Source organism: Cygnus atratus, chromosome 8 (assembly GCF_013377495.2).
Source record: "Cygnus atratus isolate AKBS03 ecotype Queensland, Australia chromosome 8, CAtr_DNAZoo_HiC_assembly, whole genome shotgun sequence".
Taxonomy (NCBI): Eukaryota; Metazoa; Chordata; class Aves; order Anseriformes; family Anatidae; genus Cygnus; species Cygnus atratus.
The window spans coordinates 9,191,603-9,209,100 of record NC_066369.1 but is presented as its reverse complement, the minus strand read 5'-3'; the positions used below and the strand labels follow the sequence as shown (position 1 = coordinate 9,209,100).

Sequence of the window (17,498 nt, the reverse complement as noted above, 5' to 3'; positions counted from 1 at the left end):
CTACGTGTAACAACTGCAATTCAACTTCATATAACCACAGCATTTTCCCTCCATGAAATTTAATCAAGAGATTAAAACAGCATTAAGGGTACAATAAAACAGAAAGGAAAAAAAAAAAACAAAATTATTTTCAAATTTTCACCTTTGAATCCTTTCCTACAAGTACATCTATATCCATTCAACAGATCCTCACAAGTTCCTCCATTCTGGCATGGGTTTGATTTACACTCGTTCCCTTCTGTCGAACAGTAATCTCCTATCCAACCTGGGTCACAGACGCACTTGTACCTTTAAAAGGCAAAAACAACAGCAATTTGAGAACATTTTGAAATAACTCTTCTTCTCTCCAAAATATTGAGAATCAACTCACACTTAACACCATACTCTCTCCCTCCTGTTAAGTTTCCACAAAGCACTCAGCCAGCAATACGTTTCTGCTTTGATAAGACATCGCAACACATTTAAACAAAGACAGGAAAATAAAAGACTAAAAAAAGTGGAGGGGAACAATAGGTTCCGAAGATGAATAGGCTAATTTAATACAAAGTAGTGGTTACAAATGAAAACAGCTGGCTGGGAACAGCAGCAATTTACCATGTTTCAAAATCTCAAGCAGAGCAGCACTCCACCCGTATGATGTAGAACCAAGGTGTCAGTGAATCACCCTGGACTCCAGCCACCCAAAATACATGCTGGCCATCATGCAGACAAGACTTATTTTATCTGACCCTGAGCATAAGGTGTACATGGGCATAAGCATGAATGCAGGTGATGACAGACAAGATGAACCAAACCAACTTTTTTCCAAGCTTGCATGGAGGCTGAATTAGAAATAAAGGCAGCGTTGCTGTCAGCTCCAAGAAAATCCCAAATCCTGCCCTACAGAGCTACCAGAAATGGCAAATCAATTCCTCACCAAGTGCTGACAATGCTTCCCAGGACACAGCATGTGTCTGGGATCCACTACTATCCCTCATACAGTTGGGAACTTTCGCATCCTCCCTCCCCACACCTGCCAGTTCCACAGCCCCTGTGCTCCCAGGACCCATGTCATTCATTTAGCACAGAGTCATCGTTAACAAATGAGGTCTTCATTCAAGGCTCCTGAACTCAGCATTTGGTCTTCCTGGATGGGATGATTCAGTAACAACTGCTGCTATCAAAATGGCTAGAAAAAGCTTTTCCTTCTTCTCTCAGGCATGCAACAGTGTGACTAAAGCTGATGAAATCTCAGCCTTGGATACACTGTTGAGAGACATACACTGCTCAGAAATAAATCTCTTGATCTCGAGAAAGCTGCTAGAGGAAATGGTCAAAGGCAACTGCTTACTATCAATCCCTCAAGTCAAACAGGGTGCCATGCTTTAAAAAAAAAAAATAAATAATAAAAACATGCTTTTCCCCAAGAAATGTAATGATTGGTTTTACTGGGGCAAAATGTTAAATAGTTTTGCAGGAGAAACAGGAACAAGATGGAGGGCATGAACTACTAATTCTTATTTTCTTCTTGACTTTTCATACTGAGCTCCTTTCCTAAGCCTTGAAGAAGTACCTTTATATAAACCCCTCTAATTGGTTGTTACACCTAAATTTCCCCAGCAGGTTTCTTCCAAAGCTGCTCCCTATCTCCTGATTTCAAGTTATCTGGCTGTTCCTTCATGCTGAGCATTTGGGTAGCAAATGGCACTAGCCACAAAGACGTTCTCTATGATCAACATTTTAGATTTTGATGGATTAGGTAGCTACTGCTCTCCAAATGTTCAAATTGGGACCATTTTTTTTTTATTTTAATTGAACTCACTTGAATTATCAACCCCTCCCTTTATACAATGGCAGTCCACCCTGCGCTACATGCCCATGCAGGGCAGAAAAACCTATGCTGAAACAGCACAGAGTGCAGCTGGTGACTAAAGGTCTACACCTTACTGTGATTACGTCACAGGCAGCAAATAAGATGGCATCCTAATCTAACTGAGAAATTACAGAAAAGAAAAAGAAAACAGAAACCTCAAGTCAAGATGAAACTGGCAAAAAAAGACATAGAAGGTAGACAAATTTAACACGATAGTAAGAACTTACCCACTAACAATGTGCGTGCAGTTACCGTGCACACAGGGATTACTAAGACAGCCATCTGCCTGTGACTGGCAGTGAGGGTGGTGGTAACCTTCAGGACATACACACCGAAAGCCATTGACTTCGTTTATACATGTTCCACCATTATGGCAAGGGTTAGATGCACATTCATCAATATCCACATTACAGCGTGGGCCTAAAAACAAAACAAAACAAAAAAAGCATTATTAAGCAGTATTTCTTATAAGAACATTTGCCTTACAAGTCTGTGAGAACATATGTTGAGAGAACTCAGTAAAGCCAATACAGAGGGACAAGCCTTGCATACTTAAGTAGCTTTAACTGAAAAGGAACGCTTTGAAAGATGCAGCACTTTTCTCTGCCTGGAAAACAGCACTTATGCTCAGCAAGTATATACAAACCATTCAAGCATCTGAGTTGCACTAAAAATCACTGATTAATATTCATTAGAAGGCCCCAAGTCATTCAGTTGTATCATGCTTGGAACAAACCTCTTGAGCTCCACTTATCAAAGCCCTGGTCTTCTGTGCTGAAATTACCTACCCTCTGAACAACCAATACTGCCATGTTGTCTGCTGTAAACATAGTTCTTGTGGTTTATTGCGTAAAAGGAACTCTAAATAATACCGTATCCTGTTTTGCCTGCCTCTCTTTACTGTGTGTGCCAGGAGTACAAGATCCCTGAAGTAGTGACCCTAAAGTCTTGCGAGGCTGGAAAACTAAACAAAATAAGTATTGAAGCTGAAAAGCATGAGGAAAGGACAAAGTTACGAGACCCCATGCAGACCAGCTCTTTAAGTACTAGAACAGGTTGATTCACCATATTACTGAATTATTTTAGCAGCATAAGTAAGAAGGCGAGTAGGATAACAAATGTGGTATGCCAACAACATCGAAGACAAAGTCAAGAATGATCAGGATCATGTTCTTGCTCTAGGGACTGAAGAGTATCACCATAACAGAGTCAACAGAAGAAAGGACCTTCAGAAGATTAGAAAGATGCCAAGAGAAATGCACAAGACACATGAAACCTCTTAGCACTGTTTCTAATGCATTTCAGATTAATTTTAATTAGAATCATTCAGTAATAAACAGTAACAAACGTGATGAGAAAACTGTTATAAACAGTACCAACTGCCTTACGACAATTATTTTATGAGCATATTATCCTAACATGGCTCAAAACACATTAAGTCCATTATAAACAGTGTTGAGATGTGCTTTAGTCATCAGAACTAGTCCTGATGTAGATCTACAGTTCTGAGCACAGATCCAAAAGCAAATAAAAGCTGCTTTTTTCAGTCTTGCTTTTACCATAGTATATAATATAAGAGGAAGCAGAACAGATCACATTATGAAACAGAAATCCTGCAAAAAGCGGGTTATTCAGTTGGAAACTTCATAGTGGAGAGCAGCTCATTAAAACACTGAGTTCACATTTTGCTTTTGCAGAAAGAGAAATACTATTTGTGGTCAATGCCCAAGGTACTGTCTAATCAAACACCTGCCTATATTGTTTGTAATCTCTTTGTCCCTATAAAGAAGCTGTAAATAATAAACTGAAGTCACATGGTCTTATTTGTTATAAAACCAAGAACCATGAATTGGATGTAATTAGCTAACAGGAATGGCATTTCACAGCACAGATGAGGCCATTTCTCTGCTTGGTGTAACTTGCTATAAGGTAAAACACCAAGATTCAAAGATTAAGGTTCACTGCACTGAGATACTACCTGAACCCCTTCCAGTCAGCATGCAAAGAGCAGATTCCTTTGCTACCAGTCTAACTACCTTCAAAACAACTCAAAGCTATCAGGTAGATGACTTTACCTGTATATCCAGGTTTGCAAGCACAATTGTAGCGATTAATGCCATCGATACAGTCCCCATGAATGCATGGGTTACTTGCACAGTCATCAAAGTTGTTTTCACAGTTCACTCCTGGAAGAAAAAAAGTGTTAGAAGAATACTTCATACTAACATACTCCTAGTCCAAATCTTACAAGATGGACAACAGAACTACCCCTTGGAAATAGCCAATTAAGAATCCCACCTGCTAGAAAGTAACACAGACAACATTAACATGAAACGATGCAGAAACACTGAGAGGCCAAGTAATGTCACTCAAGTCACTGCGTGATGACTATGACCCTGAACTTGCACTAAATGTTTAAACATAAGAATAAGCCATTTTGAAAATCATACCTATTTTTTATCATACCAGATATACCTGCACACTTAAATTTTGGGGTAAAAATTCTTCCAAAACCACTTGCAGTACCAGTAAGGGTTAGACAATCCACACAAACACAGGAAAATGCAGTAACCAAGATTAATGTGAAGACACTAGCTTTACGCTCTTACCATAAGCTTATTCTATATGCAAATTTAGCGCACACAAGAAATAATTAAATCTTGAATTCTGCTAGAATCCAGTCCTCCCACTTGTGCTTTATGTACCTGAAGTGCCCAGCAAACAGTTGCACTGGTAGCCATTCACCAAATCAATGCAGCGCCCTTGATGGAGGCAAGGATTGCTGTGGCATTCATCTATCTGCTCACTGCAGATGGCACCCATGTAGCCAGGATTACATATACACGTGTATGAATCAATTCCATCTTGACATTCACCATGGTGGCAAGGATCAGGATCACAGTTGTTGATGTTCTCCTCACACAAAATGCCAGTAAAACCTAAGGAAAAATTACCAATGAGAGTAATTAAGAGGTTAACTGGTACAATGCTGCAGTGAATACAATGCAAATAGAGGAAGTGTCATATATATATATATATATTTCATTTCATATATATATATTCATATGTGTATATATATATATATATATATATATATATATATGAAACTGGCAGACAAAGCACCAGGGGTAACTGGGCACCTCAACTGCTGTCCATTTTCCAGCCCTGGAAGACAACTGTCTCTTCACTGCTCACAGCATTACAGAACATCTTGCATGGAGAATCCTGGCATCTCAAGTATATCTTCCATATATTCACAGTACAGTAGCAATGAGTAAACACGTACATCTCCACAAAATATTTACATGCATCAATATAAACTATCTGAAGGCACTCTACTGTTGTTATTTCCTCTACACAATACCAGGGGATTTGACTTTTTTGCTATGTGAAATTACTGCAAAGAGGCTGCAGAAACCTTCCCAGGGGAACTCCCCTGGCTTATGTTGCAGCTTCTGCAGCCCTGCTTAGTAAGTCTATTGCCCCTCTCGTTGGGAAACCTTTCAGTAATTCCAGTCAAACACCAACTGCGAATTTATGAAAGACTGCATGCAATCTCTTCAGTTTGGAACAATGAAACAAGCAGCAATTTGGCCTGTTTCATTCTGCTTCAGCTGGGAAACATCCTGAGCAACAGAAGACAGAATCTATTCACCAGATGGGAAAAAAAAGGGGGGGGCGGTGTTCAGGAAGATAAGAACAGCAAACGACTCCCTCAAGAGCCCTGTTTTCCACAATGGAGCAGAGCTACATGAAAGGGACAATTTAAAATAAATGGATTTCACAGATGAGGTTTTGGAGCCCCAGCTCACGCTGCCTTCCAGCGATTGGAGATAAGAAAGGTAAAACTTCAAATTTCAGACATTAACTGGAGACGGATACAAACCAAGCTGCAGGCAATTTCAACAGCTGAAGAGTGATTCTCACCTGAGTATAACAACTGGATAACAGGCTCCCCATTTTTCATACAGGTTTGTGGCTAGTTCTCTGGTCAAACATACCAGGTGACGGCTAACATTTCCAAGTTCTGCAAACGTATGCATGGATGAATGGGTGTGGAAGTAGGTAGGGAGAGGGAAGGGAAGCTAGTTAGAGAGATGGATATAAAAAGATGTTAGGGAAGGAAGAAAACCAAACCAAAAAGAGAACGAACAGTGGCAAAAAAAACAGAGGGCAGAGGGAAAGAAAAGATGAAAGACCTAAGACAACTCAAGAAAAGAAAAGCCATGATCTACCACCGGGAAGGAGAAGTGGAATAATGCCAGAAGGGAAAGAAAAGACAAAAAGCAAGCAGTAAATAGAGCTATCTGTACAGCATTTGGCCAAACATTTTGCAGTTTTCAATCAGTTCTGCAGCTGGTGAATACTATTCAGGGAACATATATCACTCATATTATGAGATTAATAGAGCAAGAACATATTCAAACGTTACTTTCCAGAAACTGACCTGCCCCAATGACGAATTCCATATTTCAGTCTTAAAGAAAAATGTCATTATTAAATATGATATTTATATACATTTGTTCAAAAAAATTACCTTGCCTCATACTGTAGTTCAGCTAAACCACTTTAAGATCAGGTATAAATCTCAACCTCTTAACTGAACACACCTTAATGATGTATGATTTCCCTCTTTGCAGAGTTAGATTAGAAAAAAATACTTGACCACAGAACATAAGAATTCCTCAAAAGGGACAGAAAAAAGTGTTCCATGCACCATGTGCCTTCATGGTAGTAGTAGTCTTTCCTTCTCAGCCGGTAAACATAGCATTTCTGTACTGAGATGGTTCCCAGTAGTTTAATGCCTGAATTCAGAACATGCTTTTCAAGGCACAGCTCTCCACACTGTGCTCCTAGACATGACCCCTACCTCTGCAATAAGCTCTGCAATGGATTAATGGCACAACTCTGCATTCTTAGGGAATGAAAGCAACCAGACCACATGCTACCTTGAAAAAGACTTTCTAAGATAGTTTCCAAGTTTGGAAAACATTTCAGCTTCTTCTTCTTTTTGCAAGTGACAACTTATTCCATAATAAAGTAATGGAAAGGAAAAGTTCTGACAATAGTTATTCCTCTCCTGATTAGAAGTACTTTACTCCCCTACTTCCAACAAGTTGTTTCTTCAGGTACTTTGGATAAAGGGGAGAGGCTGTGTGTGATAAGAGCGTGGAGGAATTTTTAGGCTAATCTCAACTGTATTCTGTACAGTGCAGAATATGTTAGTGAAGTCAAATGAATGTGCCTTAACAATTTGATTACTGTAACGATTCAAAATGAGAAAATTTGCACACATATCTAACCGACCTAGCAGTATATTTCCAGGATAGAGGCAGCTCCAGGGACTTTCAGCCTCCTCCATAATGGAAGAGTTAAAGCCAGTACCTTCCACATCTGGTCAGTCTCAATCTGCACCATGAGCAACCCCAGGCGCCATTAACTGAAAGCAACCAAGAGTTGGTCCTTACTGAGAATTAAAGTGTTAACAGCTTTGAACTGCCTACACCCTCTTATTTCACTAAATATAAAAATTGAAGATATACCTATATTACTCCTAGAGGTTCAAAGACAAGAAAATCCCACAATTAAATCTGACACTTCTAAGTGTGCAATTGACCAAGCAGTAAAGGAATTTAGTGCACTCAAAAAGCCTCAGTTCCATCCACAGATCTGTCAAAGTTTAAGTATGATGCTTGACAAATCATTTAAATAACATTCTTGCAGGTAGCTGCTGTGTGGTGGTGGTACTTCTGGTGGGCACAATTTTTACTGCATTTCAGTTTTTTACTTTTGATGTGAAATAGCCTGAAGCAACAGAAATCAAAATACACAATGGTACTGCTCAGTTCATCTCTTGTTCTTCAGCTGTATACTATAAAATCTGACTTTGAACAAAGAAAGGAAAGCCACAGATAAAAGGTTTCACAATGCTGTTTTTGCATTTGGAGATTCCATAGTTCCATAGAAGAAGCTGTCACCTTCTGGGAAGCAAGTGATGGGGCTGAAAGAGGGAGGCCAGAAATCCCATCAACTGTGAACTCATTATTATCACAAGTAAAATGGTTTCCATACTTAATGCTGTTCTCTGCTGCAAAGGAGCAGAGAAAGCTTTATAACAAACAAGAAGTATTTCAGAGAAACTAATAACACTGACACTTGTTTTACCACCCCCTTCATGTATTTAGGTTAATGCAACTTCCATTCCAGGGGCTCCAAACACAAGACTAACCTGTGGCACACTGGCACTCATAGCCATTGGGATGGTCAATACATTTGGCTCCATTGAGACACGGCGTGCTGGAGCAGTCATCTATATCAATCTGACACACAGCACCACTGAATCCTGAAAGGCAGAAAGGTGGTGAAAATCCAGAGGCAATTTGAAGCATTTAATCTATAGTTGCACTGTAAGAAATTATTTATTAGGAAATCCTTAAAACCATGTAAATATAAACACAGTAAATCTAAACTCAATTGCATCACTAAGCACATACCACACCCTGGGCGGATTGGTTCCTCATCCAAACCACCAACCTAAACATAGTTCCTATCCTCCAGGTCAAAGAAGCCTCAGCTTGAAAACTGAGATGGCCACGTCAAACAGAAACAAAGCAAACGGAACAGCAGTGCTGTCCACTGCTGACCAGCATGCCTGCCTTTAAATCCGAGAGGCCACCAATAATCACTTTCCTCCAGTAATCAACACCATTAACTTAAAACAATAATGCACGCTTTACAGCCTTCAGACTGGAGTTACTACAGCAGCAGAGAACGTGGTACAAAGCAGCACTGTATCTTTACATACATTTCTTGAAATAATCCAACTATCAATAGGTTATGTCACACGATGCAGATCCTAGGGCACTTCAAGAGATAATGGGAAAAAAAAATCAAGAACTCCAGGAATGTTTTTTGGAGGAAGGGAACAAAGGAAGAATGGGATATGGGCCAGAAAGTCATTATTGAATAAGAAGGGTTGCAGAACAGGCTTTTGTCGAGTATACTCTGATCTCGAAACTTTGGGAGCCAACAGGAAGACAATGATGTTTATAGCTAACGCTGACCCCCTCAGCTCAGCATTTATCCTTTTTTATTTTCCGTAAAGTGGAGACCCAGTCCACCTTCCCTCCTCATGCAAGTACCACAAGCTATACTGATGGAAAACCTGCTTCTGTTTGAAAACCTCAAAAAAAAAAAGTCAAAATGCATGCAGAGGCTCTGATTTTTAAAACGTGTTTAGAATTATGCAACTAACTCAAACATACTCAACTAAGACTACAGAAACTCCCACAAAACACACAGCGCACAATCTCTCACTGGTTACCTATCGAGTTCTTTGTATGGTGAAGCAAAAAAAAAAAAAAAAAAAGCTTCCAGAAATAAGCACTCACCAGGAGGACAGACACAGAGGAACCGGTTGACTTTATCAAGACATTCTCCATTATTCACACACGGATTACTTAGACACTCATCAATATCTTCTTCACAGTGAACACCTTTAAAACCTGTTTTTTAAGGAAAAAAAGAGACTGAAGGCCTTAGAAAGCATCCCTGAGAGTAAAGCTGCCTCTTATATCAGTGGTGAAAGTCTAATCCTAGTTTCATTGCAGTAAAGTTTGCAATTTGGGCAGAACCTATGAGGTAAGAGGTACATTTTCTGGTACATTTTCACCAGAAGATGAAAACAGGTGCTGATTGTGTGCTTTTTCACAGTGGCTGAATGTGCTTACTTAATCAGTGGTAACAGAAGTTTGTGCTGAATTCACAATTAATGTTTTCTTCCGCTAGATAAGAAGAGATTATGTTTTACCACTTTGGTAGATATCAATATATGTGGGTATACAACAATATAATAAGGTAAAAGGTAAAGAAAATCTCAGCAGACAGCTAAAAAACCCTCATGTTTGTGACAAACAAAAGAAAAATGCTAAGAGGAGTGAAATATTTGGTTCTACCTTTCAGAACAAATTTGATATTAATCAAAATTCATTCTAGTTTTCATGCTATTAACTGATCACCTGCAGGGGTCACAATTCTTTCATAATATTATATAAACTGTCCAACTGGCAACATACACCCCCTTTTTTTTTTTTTTTTTTTTTACCACTTTCTTTCAGAAAGCAAAATAGCAGACTACATAGGTCATTGGTATGCTGGACATGTTAATATTGGACAAGCACAATTTCAACTGACTAACTTTTTTAGTTAGCTTCTCAGGTCAAAGAGAACTTGCATCATTTGAGGTATTTTAAGCAGAAAAAACACCCGAACACTTTTATCCAGAATGTGTATGTATCAGAAAACACAGTGGCTCCAAAAGTCTGCACCTGATTTGCTTACGCAAACAGAAGTCTCTACACGTGCGTTGCACTGGGTATAGTAACTGGTGGACTGACTTCCTTCACTGATACAGAGATTGGTTTCTCTCTGTCCACTAATTGCTTTCTACCTCCCCACACAAATGCCAAGTCCGCCTGGCTGGTGCCACCAAAGAAAGTTCTCTGTTTCATTTAGCCTCACCCCATTGCAATTTGGTGTTCCACCTCAGCAGAGCTGGCAACCTTTCCTGTACTGCACCTGCTGATTTTTTTTTCCCACCTTTGCTGGAAGCCCCATCCTTGTCAGAAACTCCCCTCACCTGGCATACATAGACACGTGAATCCTCCAATTTTATCCAGACAGGTGGCATCGTTTTGGCACGGATTTGAATGGCATTCGTTGATGTCCATTTCACAGCGAGGTCCCGTGTAGCCCTTCAAACACTCACAGTGGAAAGAGCCTTCTGTGTTCACGCACTTCCCAGCATGTTCACATGGATTGCTATTTGCTGCAAGAAAGATAAATGTGTCTTGCAAAACGTTTCCTCTGACCAGGAAAGCCACAGAATCCTTTATTAGTCATGGTCTTTTCCAGCAGTCATTCCTTTCTGACAAGCAATAGAGGAAAGGACTGTCGATCCCAGTGGGAAAGGATACTGTGGCTGAAGAAAACCATGTAGCACTTACTTGCCTGTCAGAGGCAAAAAGAAATATTACCATCATCACCAGTGGACCACAGGAGCAACTCAGGACAATATTACTAATAGCAGTTATTAAGAACAGAGTACTGAGTGGCAAGGATTAAGAGTTACTGATGCTTTGAAGGCTTTATCTCCAGGTCATCTTGTACTTCACTCCTGAGGCTGTCGAGATGCTGCCACAGCCACAAAACAACCAAACTAGTCCTTCTTGTGTTTTCAAAAGGAAACAGTTTTCAAAAGGGCAGGTCCAAAAAAAAGGTCCAGAAGTCCAAGGCAGGCTAAGGAATGAAATTCAAAGTGCTTTCTAACAGTTCCGTGCTTGTTAGGTACTAGCTTCATGCAGCACACTCTAGTAGCATGAACTAGCACACAGAAAACTATGAGCAAGTCTGTGAAAACCTAACTGATCCCCAGAGCAACACAGTAGGATGACATCAGAGAATTACAGCTTCAAGAGCCCATGCAATCACCAGTCTCAGAAGGAACTCAAAAGATCCAGCCATATTCCAGCTGTCAAAGAGGCTTTGTATCTCTCTACCAAGAGGGAAGCTGCAATAGCCCCCACGCAAACTGAGGTACTTCTGTTGCACTCCACAGTTTTAAGTGTCAGCTTAATTATCGCATCTGTTTGTGCACACTCCTCACGCAGCACTGCACAATAAAAAAGCGGTCAAGTCCATCATCTCACTGCTTTCCATATTCCAGAGGCTAGGAGTTCAAACATGGACAGCCACTCTAACTGAGCTCTTTACCTCAGGTCTCACGTAGTACTTAAAACTCATCTAGAGACACTGAAATGGAAGGGGGAGAGCAGGAAAGGAGGCTCACTTACGTTGAGAAGCTATGACAAAATGGGTATTCTTATGCCTCCATTAGTTTATAAAGCAAACAATACAACCCACTGTTAGCATATTCACAAAATGCAAAAAGAAACTTACCCATTGCACATTCATCCACATCCTCAGTGCAGTCTGCTCCCTTATGGCCTTGAGGACAGGTGCAGATATAGTGTCCATTCACAGGATTTGTATCACACAGAGCACCCTTCTGGCATGGATTGCTAACGCATGCATCATCCAAGTGACACAGAAGACCTAGAGAGGCAGACAAGAGTCCATTGAAAAAAGTGAGATACTGCAACCAGAATACATTATGTAATCAAATTATCTATTTGAAATCCCAGGATGAAGACTCCCACAGCCAGAAACTTAAAACAGTTTCGTATAGGCTTCAACCCATAGACTACCACAGGGATTTGACCACACACTTATAAAAAATTACATTTAAATACAGACTCCATGACTTCAGAGGTCTCTTCAGCACTCTGGAGTGCTGCAATTACTTATTACCACCAAAATCTCCTCCTGGGAGCAGTTAACTAGCTCTTCTCTCTTATGAATGACGATTTTTCTGACAGCTAAAAACATACGTGCACATGAAGCTGAAGCACCCTTACTTAATTCAGATACACTGATCACCTGTATTTCCAGTAGTAGTTACGGGACATTTAAACCTACCCTACAACAGCAAATTTCCCATTATACCAGTAAGCTCATCCTCACTCACAAATATCTAAGTTTGCCTCCTAGACTTTTCAGTACAGTTATTATTACAGAGCAACTCACCTTCATGCATGAATTCTCAGGCAAATACAGGCCCTGCTATGGGCTGGAAAAGCATCTGCTTTTCTTGCAATATGAACCGTACCATTTTGTTTCTTCCAGCTTAATACAAGTACTTCTTTGTCCCTAGCTACAGGGGTTTAAGAGGTCTTTGCTCATGGACAGCACATTCTTCCTTTTGTCCTGCCAATTTGGCCACAAATCGTGTAAAATAAATGCACGGTTTTAAGTAAGTGCATAAACTTCGGAGTTAAGAACTACCTTTCATGAAGTGCAAGACCTACCCAAGCTTTCCATCCTCACCTGCTTTTCCTTCAGGACAAATGCATGAAAAAGAAGCCACTCGATCAATGCAAGTAGATCCGTTAGCACAGGAGGCCGTGAAGCAGTCATCAATGTTCTTGCTGCAGTCATCCCCACTCCAGCCATTGACGCAGACACAGGCATAGCCTCCGTTGTGGTTGGTGCAGGTACCTCCATTCTGGCACGCGTTGGGCTGGAGCTGACATTCGTCAACATCTTCAGTGCAAAACTGGCCTGATACAGAGAAAGGAAGAAGTTTAATAAAAGCTCAGGCACTCTGACACAAGAAAATTCCAGCACGGACAGCATAACCAAGCAAAACACTACTCCAAATTGACTGCCGCTTCTTATTTCAGACCTTGGCAGGCTTGAGAGGTGGGCCTGTGTGAACCTCATGATGTTCAACAAGGCCAACTGCAAGGTCCTGCACCTGTGGCCAACAGGACAAGAGAGGTTAATTCCCAATCCCTGGAAGAGTTCAGAGCCAGGCTGGATGGGGCTTTGAGCAGCCTGGGCAGGTGGGAGGTGTCCCCGACCATGGCAGGGGGCTTGGAATTGGTGGGCTTAAGGTCCCTTCCAACCTAACCCATTCTGGTTCTATGATTTCAAGGACATTCAGAAAGGCACAAGCCTAAGAACTTCCAACAGCACCACTGTCAAATTACACAAGTCAATTGGCATCCTTACATGGCTCCAAAGAGGGAGCTGAACTTAAAAAAAAAAAAAAAAAAAAAAAGAGCTAATAAAAAAGCCAAAAACCGCTACCATGACAAAATGACTACTCTCCAATAAAACACTTTAATGACCAAAGATCTTGGAGGGAAGAAAACAAATGTACAATGCATCAGGGAGTATAAAGGAAAAGAACCACTGAGTATGACCTACTGAGGTCAGCTTCACAGGGCACTGAATTTCACAGTTTCAGCTCTAAGACACTCTGCAATTTGTGTTTTCTAAAGTGTTTATTCATCCACATCCATCTTGATTTGACATTAAGATCTGGAAAACCAACCACTTGCATCAATATTTTATTTCAATACCTATGGCATGGTTTACTCTTCAGAAGAATTTTTTTTGGCTTAAGTTTTAAGGTATTCATTCTTATTTTGAGTTTCTTCAATGAAGAAAAAATAATGGCTAAGTACCAGCTAGTTTCTTCCCAGGCTGATATATGGGTACACATGTACAACCACACAGTACTGGTCACAATCTACAATCTTCTTTTTGATAAACTATTTCTAAGCTTTGTTACATTAAAAACTCTAGCCCTGAAAGCTTTATTTTTCCCCCTATTTCCTTTTAACATATTTTCAACACCCTTGTTAAAAGGTCGATATATGTAGCACCAAAAGATCTCTTTATCAGGCAATAAGATTACATTTGGCTTTTTTTCCCCCCCCGCCTTTCCCCTCCAGCTGACACGATGACCTCCCTCTTTGCAGTAGCTTTCCATGACTTGGGCCAAGACTGGTTTAAGTAACTGCGCTGCTATTACCAAGATCCTCCCGTTCTTCATCTGCAACTATTTTATCAGGTGCATGTTTATATTTGTCTGGAATTCTCCTCTTATTCCAAGAATAAGAAATTCAAGAGCAGGGCTCATATCTTTCCTGCCAATTTTCCTGGGCTCTGGTTTATTCAGGATTGCCAATTTAAAAGTACTTATTACATGTTGCTTAATAGCCACCGCATTTAATAATGGCCTAGAAATTATGATGAAAGTGCACGCATCACCACTCCCCTTCCACTGATATACAGAACTAAAACATTTATTGTCAGCCAGAATGTAAAAACGCATACCATTATAACCATCTCTAGTTGTTATACTCAAACCATGATTCCTTTCGTTTTCAAAGTACATAAATAAGTCTTAGCCTTTGGTCCAGTAAGCCCTGGAATTTTTCTCTTTGCAGCAAAGGAATAAAAAAAAGTAGAAGTAAGAAAGAAGTTGCACAACTGACTTTGTCCTGTGCAAGTGTTACTTCCTACAGCAAGACTGCCTCAAAACCAAGATTTTATCATTTGAAAAAATGAAATAAAATTTTAATAGTAGTAACAACAACAGTTTTCAGAATTACCTCACTTCCCAGATTACTTAGTGAAACAGTTGGGGGTGGGAGGGAAATCTAACACTTCATATTGCTATCTACAAAACAGCTCTCTATATTACAAAAAACAAAACCATGCATTTGTCATAGTACAAGTCATTTGTTCATTAGCTTTCAATATTAACAACTCCATTAACTTATCAGTAACCAAACAGAAAAGAGTCAGTTATCTCAGACTGGTTCCTAGCAGTCGTACGTATCTTGCAACTCATCAACACAACTGACTTCCTTTCAAAAAAATAATCAAGACATTATTTGCTTATTATAAAAGATATTTTCCTTCTTTTCTTGGAGGGGGCCCAACCCAGATCAAAGAACGTACACTGACGAATGCTCATCCGCAGCATGACTGTTTTGCAGAAACATTCTTGCAGCACCTACATCCCTCTTGTGACTGCAGCCAATTTAAACTTGGTGTCACTAAAGCGTGGACAGTTTTCAGTTGCCAAACCATGCAGTACTGTTACGCCTTTCTCCAAATCACTTGCCTTGTGATATACAGAATAGCACTCCTAAAGTGTTTTTTTTAGAAAAAAGCGAAAAAGCAAAGATGGGGAAATTACCCCTCTCAAGCTCTCAGGATTTATTTAACTTCCCGTTTCAAGTGTCACTAGTATTACCAAACTTTGGGACTTATTTATTTTTTCCTATCACTTGTACTCCGCTTCTCTAAAGGACAGCATCAAGTGACATCACTGATGTACTTGCAATAACCTTGTCTTAGGCCACTCCATATTTCCACTATCCTAAACTAAAACAAACTTTTATTAGGTCTATCAGCATCTCCCTCAAGAGAGGAAAAATACAGAGCTACTAGATCAATCATATTTGTGTTTAATTATGAACATGAATCAAACACAGCCCCATCTTAATGCAGTTTGTTTTAAAAACAAAGGGAATTAAACTCAATATGAGAGAGGCATAAATGAGCAATTAACTATTGCACTATTGGATATTCTAATGAAAAAAACATGTTCTCCATTGAAGTTATAATTGAAATCCAGACTAAGTTCTGGGCCAAAGATATAACAGTCAAAAGCAGCATAAGGCAAGCTGAGCATATCAACCTAATTACATTCACAAGTACTGTCTCATCACCTTCAGGCAAAGTAAGTAACAAGTCTTGAATGATTTAGGAACTTTTTTTTTTTTTTTTTTTTAAGTACTACAAATGCCAGAGTACTGAAGTCCAAGGCACTTCTTAGTTTAAAAAAAAAAAATGGAGCTGCTGAATAGACAAGAATATACAGCCATTTCAAGTTCACTGAAAATGCTTGAGTCCTCACTGTTGAAGTGTGGGTTGAGTGGCTTAGAAATGCGTTCTGTAGCCCAGTCTTCAGAAGAAAAATTAAGACGTTATTTTTAAGAAACCCATTGGTTCCTTAGACAGCATTTTTGAATCTTTAGGTGTTAATAAAATGGGATTAATGGTCAATATTAGTAATTCTTCAACACAGTTTTTTCTTTCAGAAATTTGTATGCAACTATAAATGGATTCAAAGAACATCCTCCCTCAAAGGAGCATCACCACTTACTTCTCAGTGAGACTAAAGGATGGCCACAAGCTGTCAGGGCCCTGAAAGGGCTGGTTTGCCCTCAGAAAAGGCTTTGACTCCTTATGCAAATGACATCAGCAGACGAGTATTTTGGACAGCTGCTGCAAAGAAAAGATTTGATGCTTCTGTTTTTAGCAGCCTAGGTCTTCAATGTGGTGTCTGTCCTGTGAGCTTCCTGAATAGCTTTTCCACAGTAGGGACTGACAGCTCTTCCAGTATATGACATAAAACAGGATTTAATTTTAAACTGCTCTAAATAGTCTTCACAAGACTTCTCTCTGACAGTTTACTGAGGTAGATTTAAATCAAGCAAGACAAAAAAAAAAATCTCTGAAGGTTTACTTGAGGGATGCAGCTTGACTTAACTGTAACTGAACCAAGTGTATTTACTTGTAATTTACTTGGAAACCTTGTTTTCTGCTTGCTAGGAAGAATCGAGTCTTTCATTCACAGAACCCAAATCCAACTTCTAAGTGCAAACTCTTGATCTGTTTAGCTAGAAGTTTCTATAGGTTTTTCTTTACTTCTGCTTTTGCTACTTTCAATTACATTTCTAAAAGAAACGTAAATGCAGCATCAACTAGTGATGGTATGCCCTTACACAATGCTTGGAGCTCAAATACCCTAACTGTACAACATTTTAATGGGAATGTAGAAACACGCATATAGAACACGACAAGAAAGGAAGCACAGATTACTCCAAGAAACTAATAAAAGCCTAACCTGACCTTGATATTTGCAGAGCCTGGGAAATCAGCAAAATGCCGACTCAGGTTCTAAGTGACCTTGTACAAAGTAAACAGCTAGTCCATGTGGTATTTCAAAATTGAAAACTAGAAGTAGAAAAAGGGAACAGCCCTCAGCTCTTAGAGCTTTCTGCCCACTATGAAACTAGTTACTTCCCGTATGTTCCCCCCTCAGAAAAGCTGTAAGGAATAAAGTAGACCAGGCACGTGGGCTGCTTTGACTGATCCCCCTGCCAGCCCAGCAGGCACCGGAGAGGGGCTCAGGGAGATTCTCCTTTGGCAGACACAGGAT

The 17,498-nt window shown here is 39.8% G+C and overlaps 1 protein-coding gene across 2 annotated transcripts in view; it reads right to left on the bottom strand.

Moving 5' to 3' along the window:
* NOTCH2 (notch receptor 2) overlaps nucleotides 1-17,498 on the bottom strand; it is an 85,602-nt gene that overhangs the window by 31,815 nt on the left and 36,289 nt on the right. For both annotated transcript variants that reach the window (XM_035537523.2, XM_035537525.2), the window contains 9 exons: nucleotides 12,797-13,030; nucleotides 11,810-11,965; nucleotides 10,491-10,679; nucleotides 9,244-9,357; nucleotides 8,082-8,195; nucleotides 4,558-4,791; nucleotides 3,928-4,038; nucleotides 2,080-2,272; nucleotides 143-288 (listed from right to left, as the gene is read on the bottom strand). In XM_035537523.2, coding sequence (XP_035393416.1) covers nucleotides 143-288; nucleotides 2,080-2,272; nucleotides 3,928-4,038; nucleotides 4,558-4,791; nucleotides 8,082-8,195; nucleotides 9,244-9,357; nucleotides 10,491-10,679; nucleotides 11,810-11,965; nucleotides 12,797-13,030 — 1,491 coding nt within the window. The remainder of the gene's footprint in view (nucleotides 1-142; nucleotides 289-2,079; nucleotides 2,273-3,927; nucleotides 4,039-4,557; nucleotides 4,792-8,081; nucleotides 8,196-9,243; nucleotides 9,358-10,490; nucleotides 10,680-11,809; nucleotides 11,966-12,796; nucleotides 13,031-17,498) is intronic.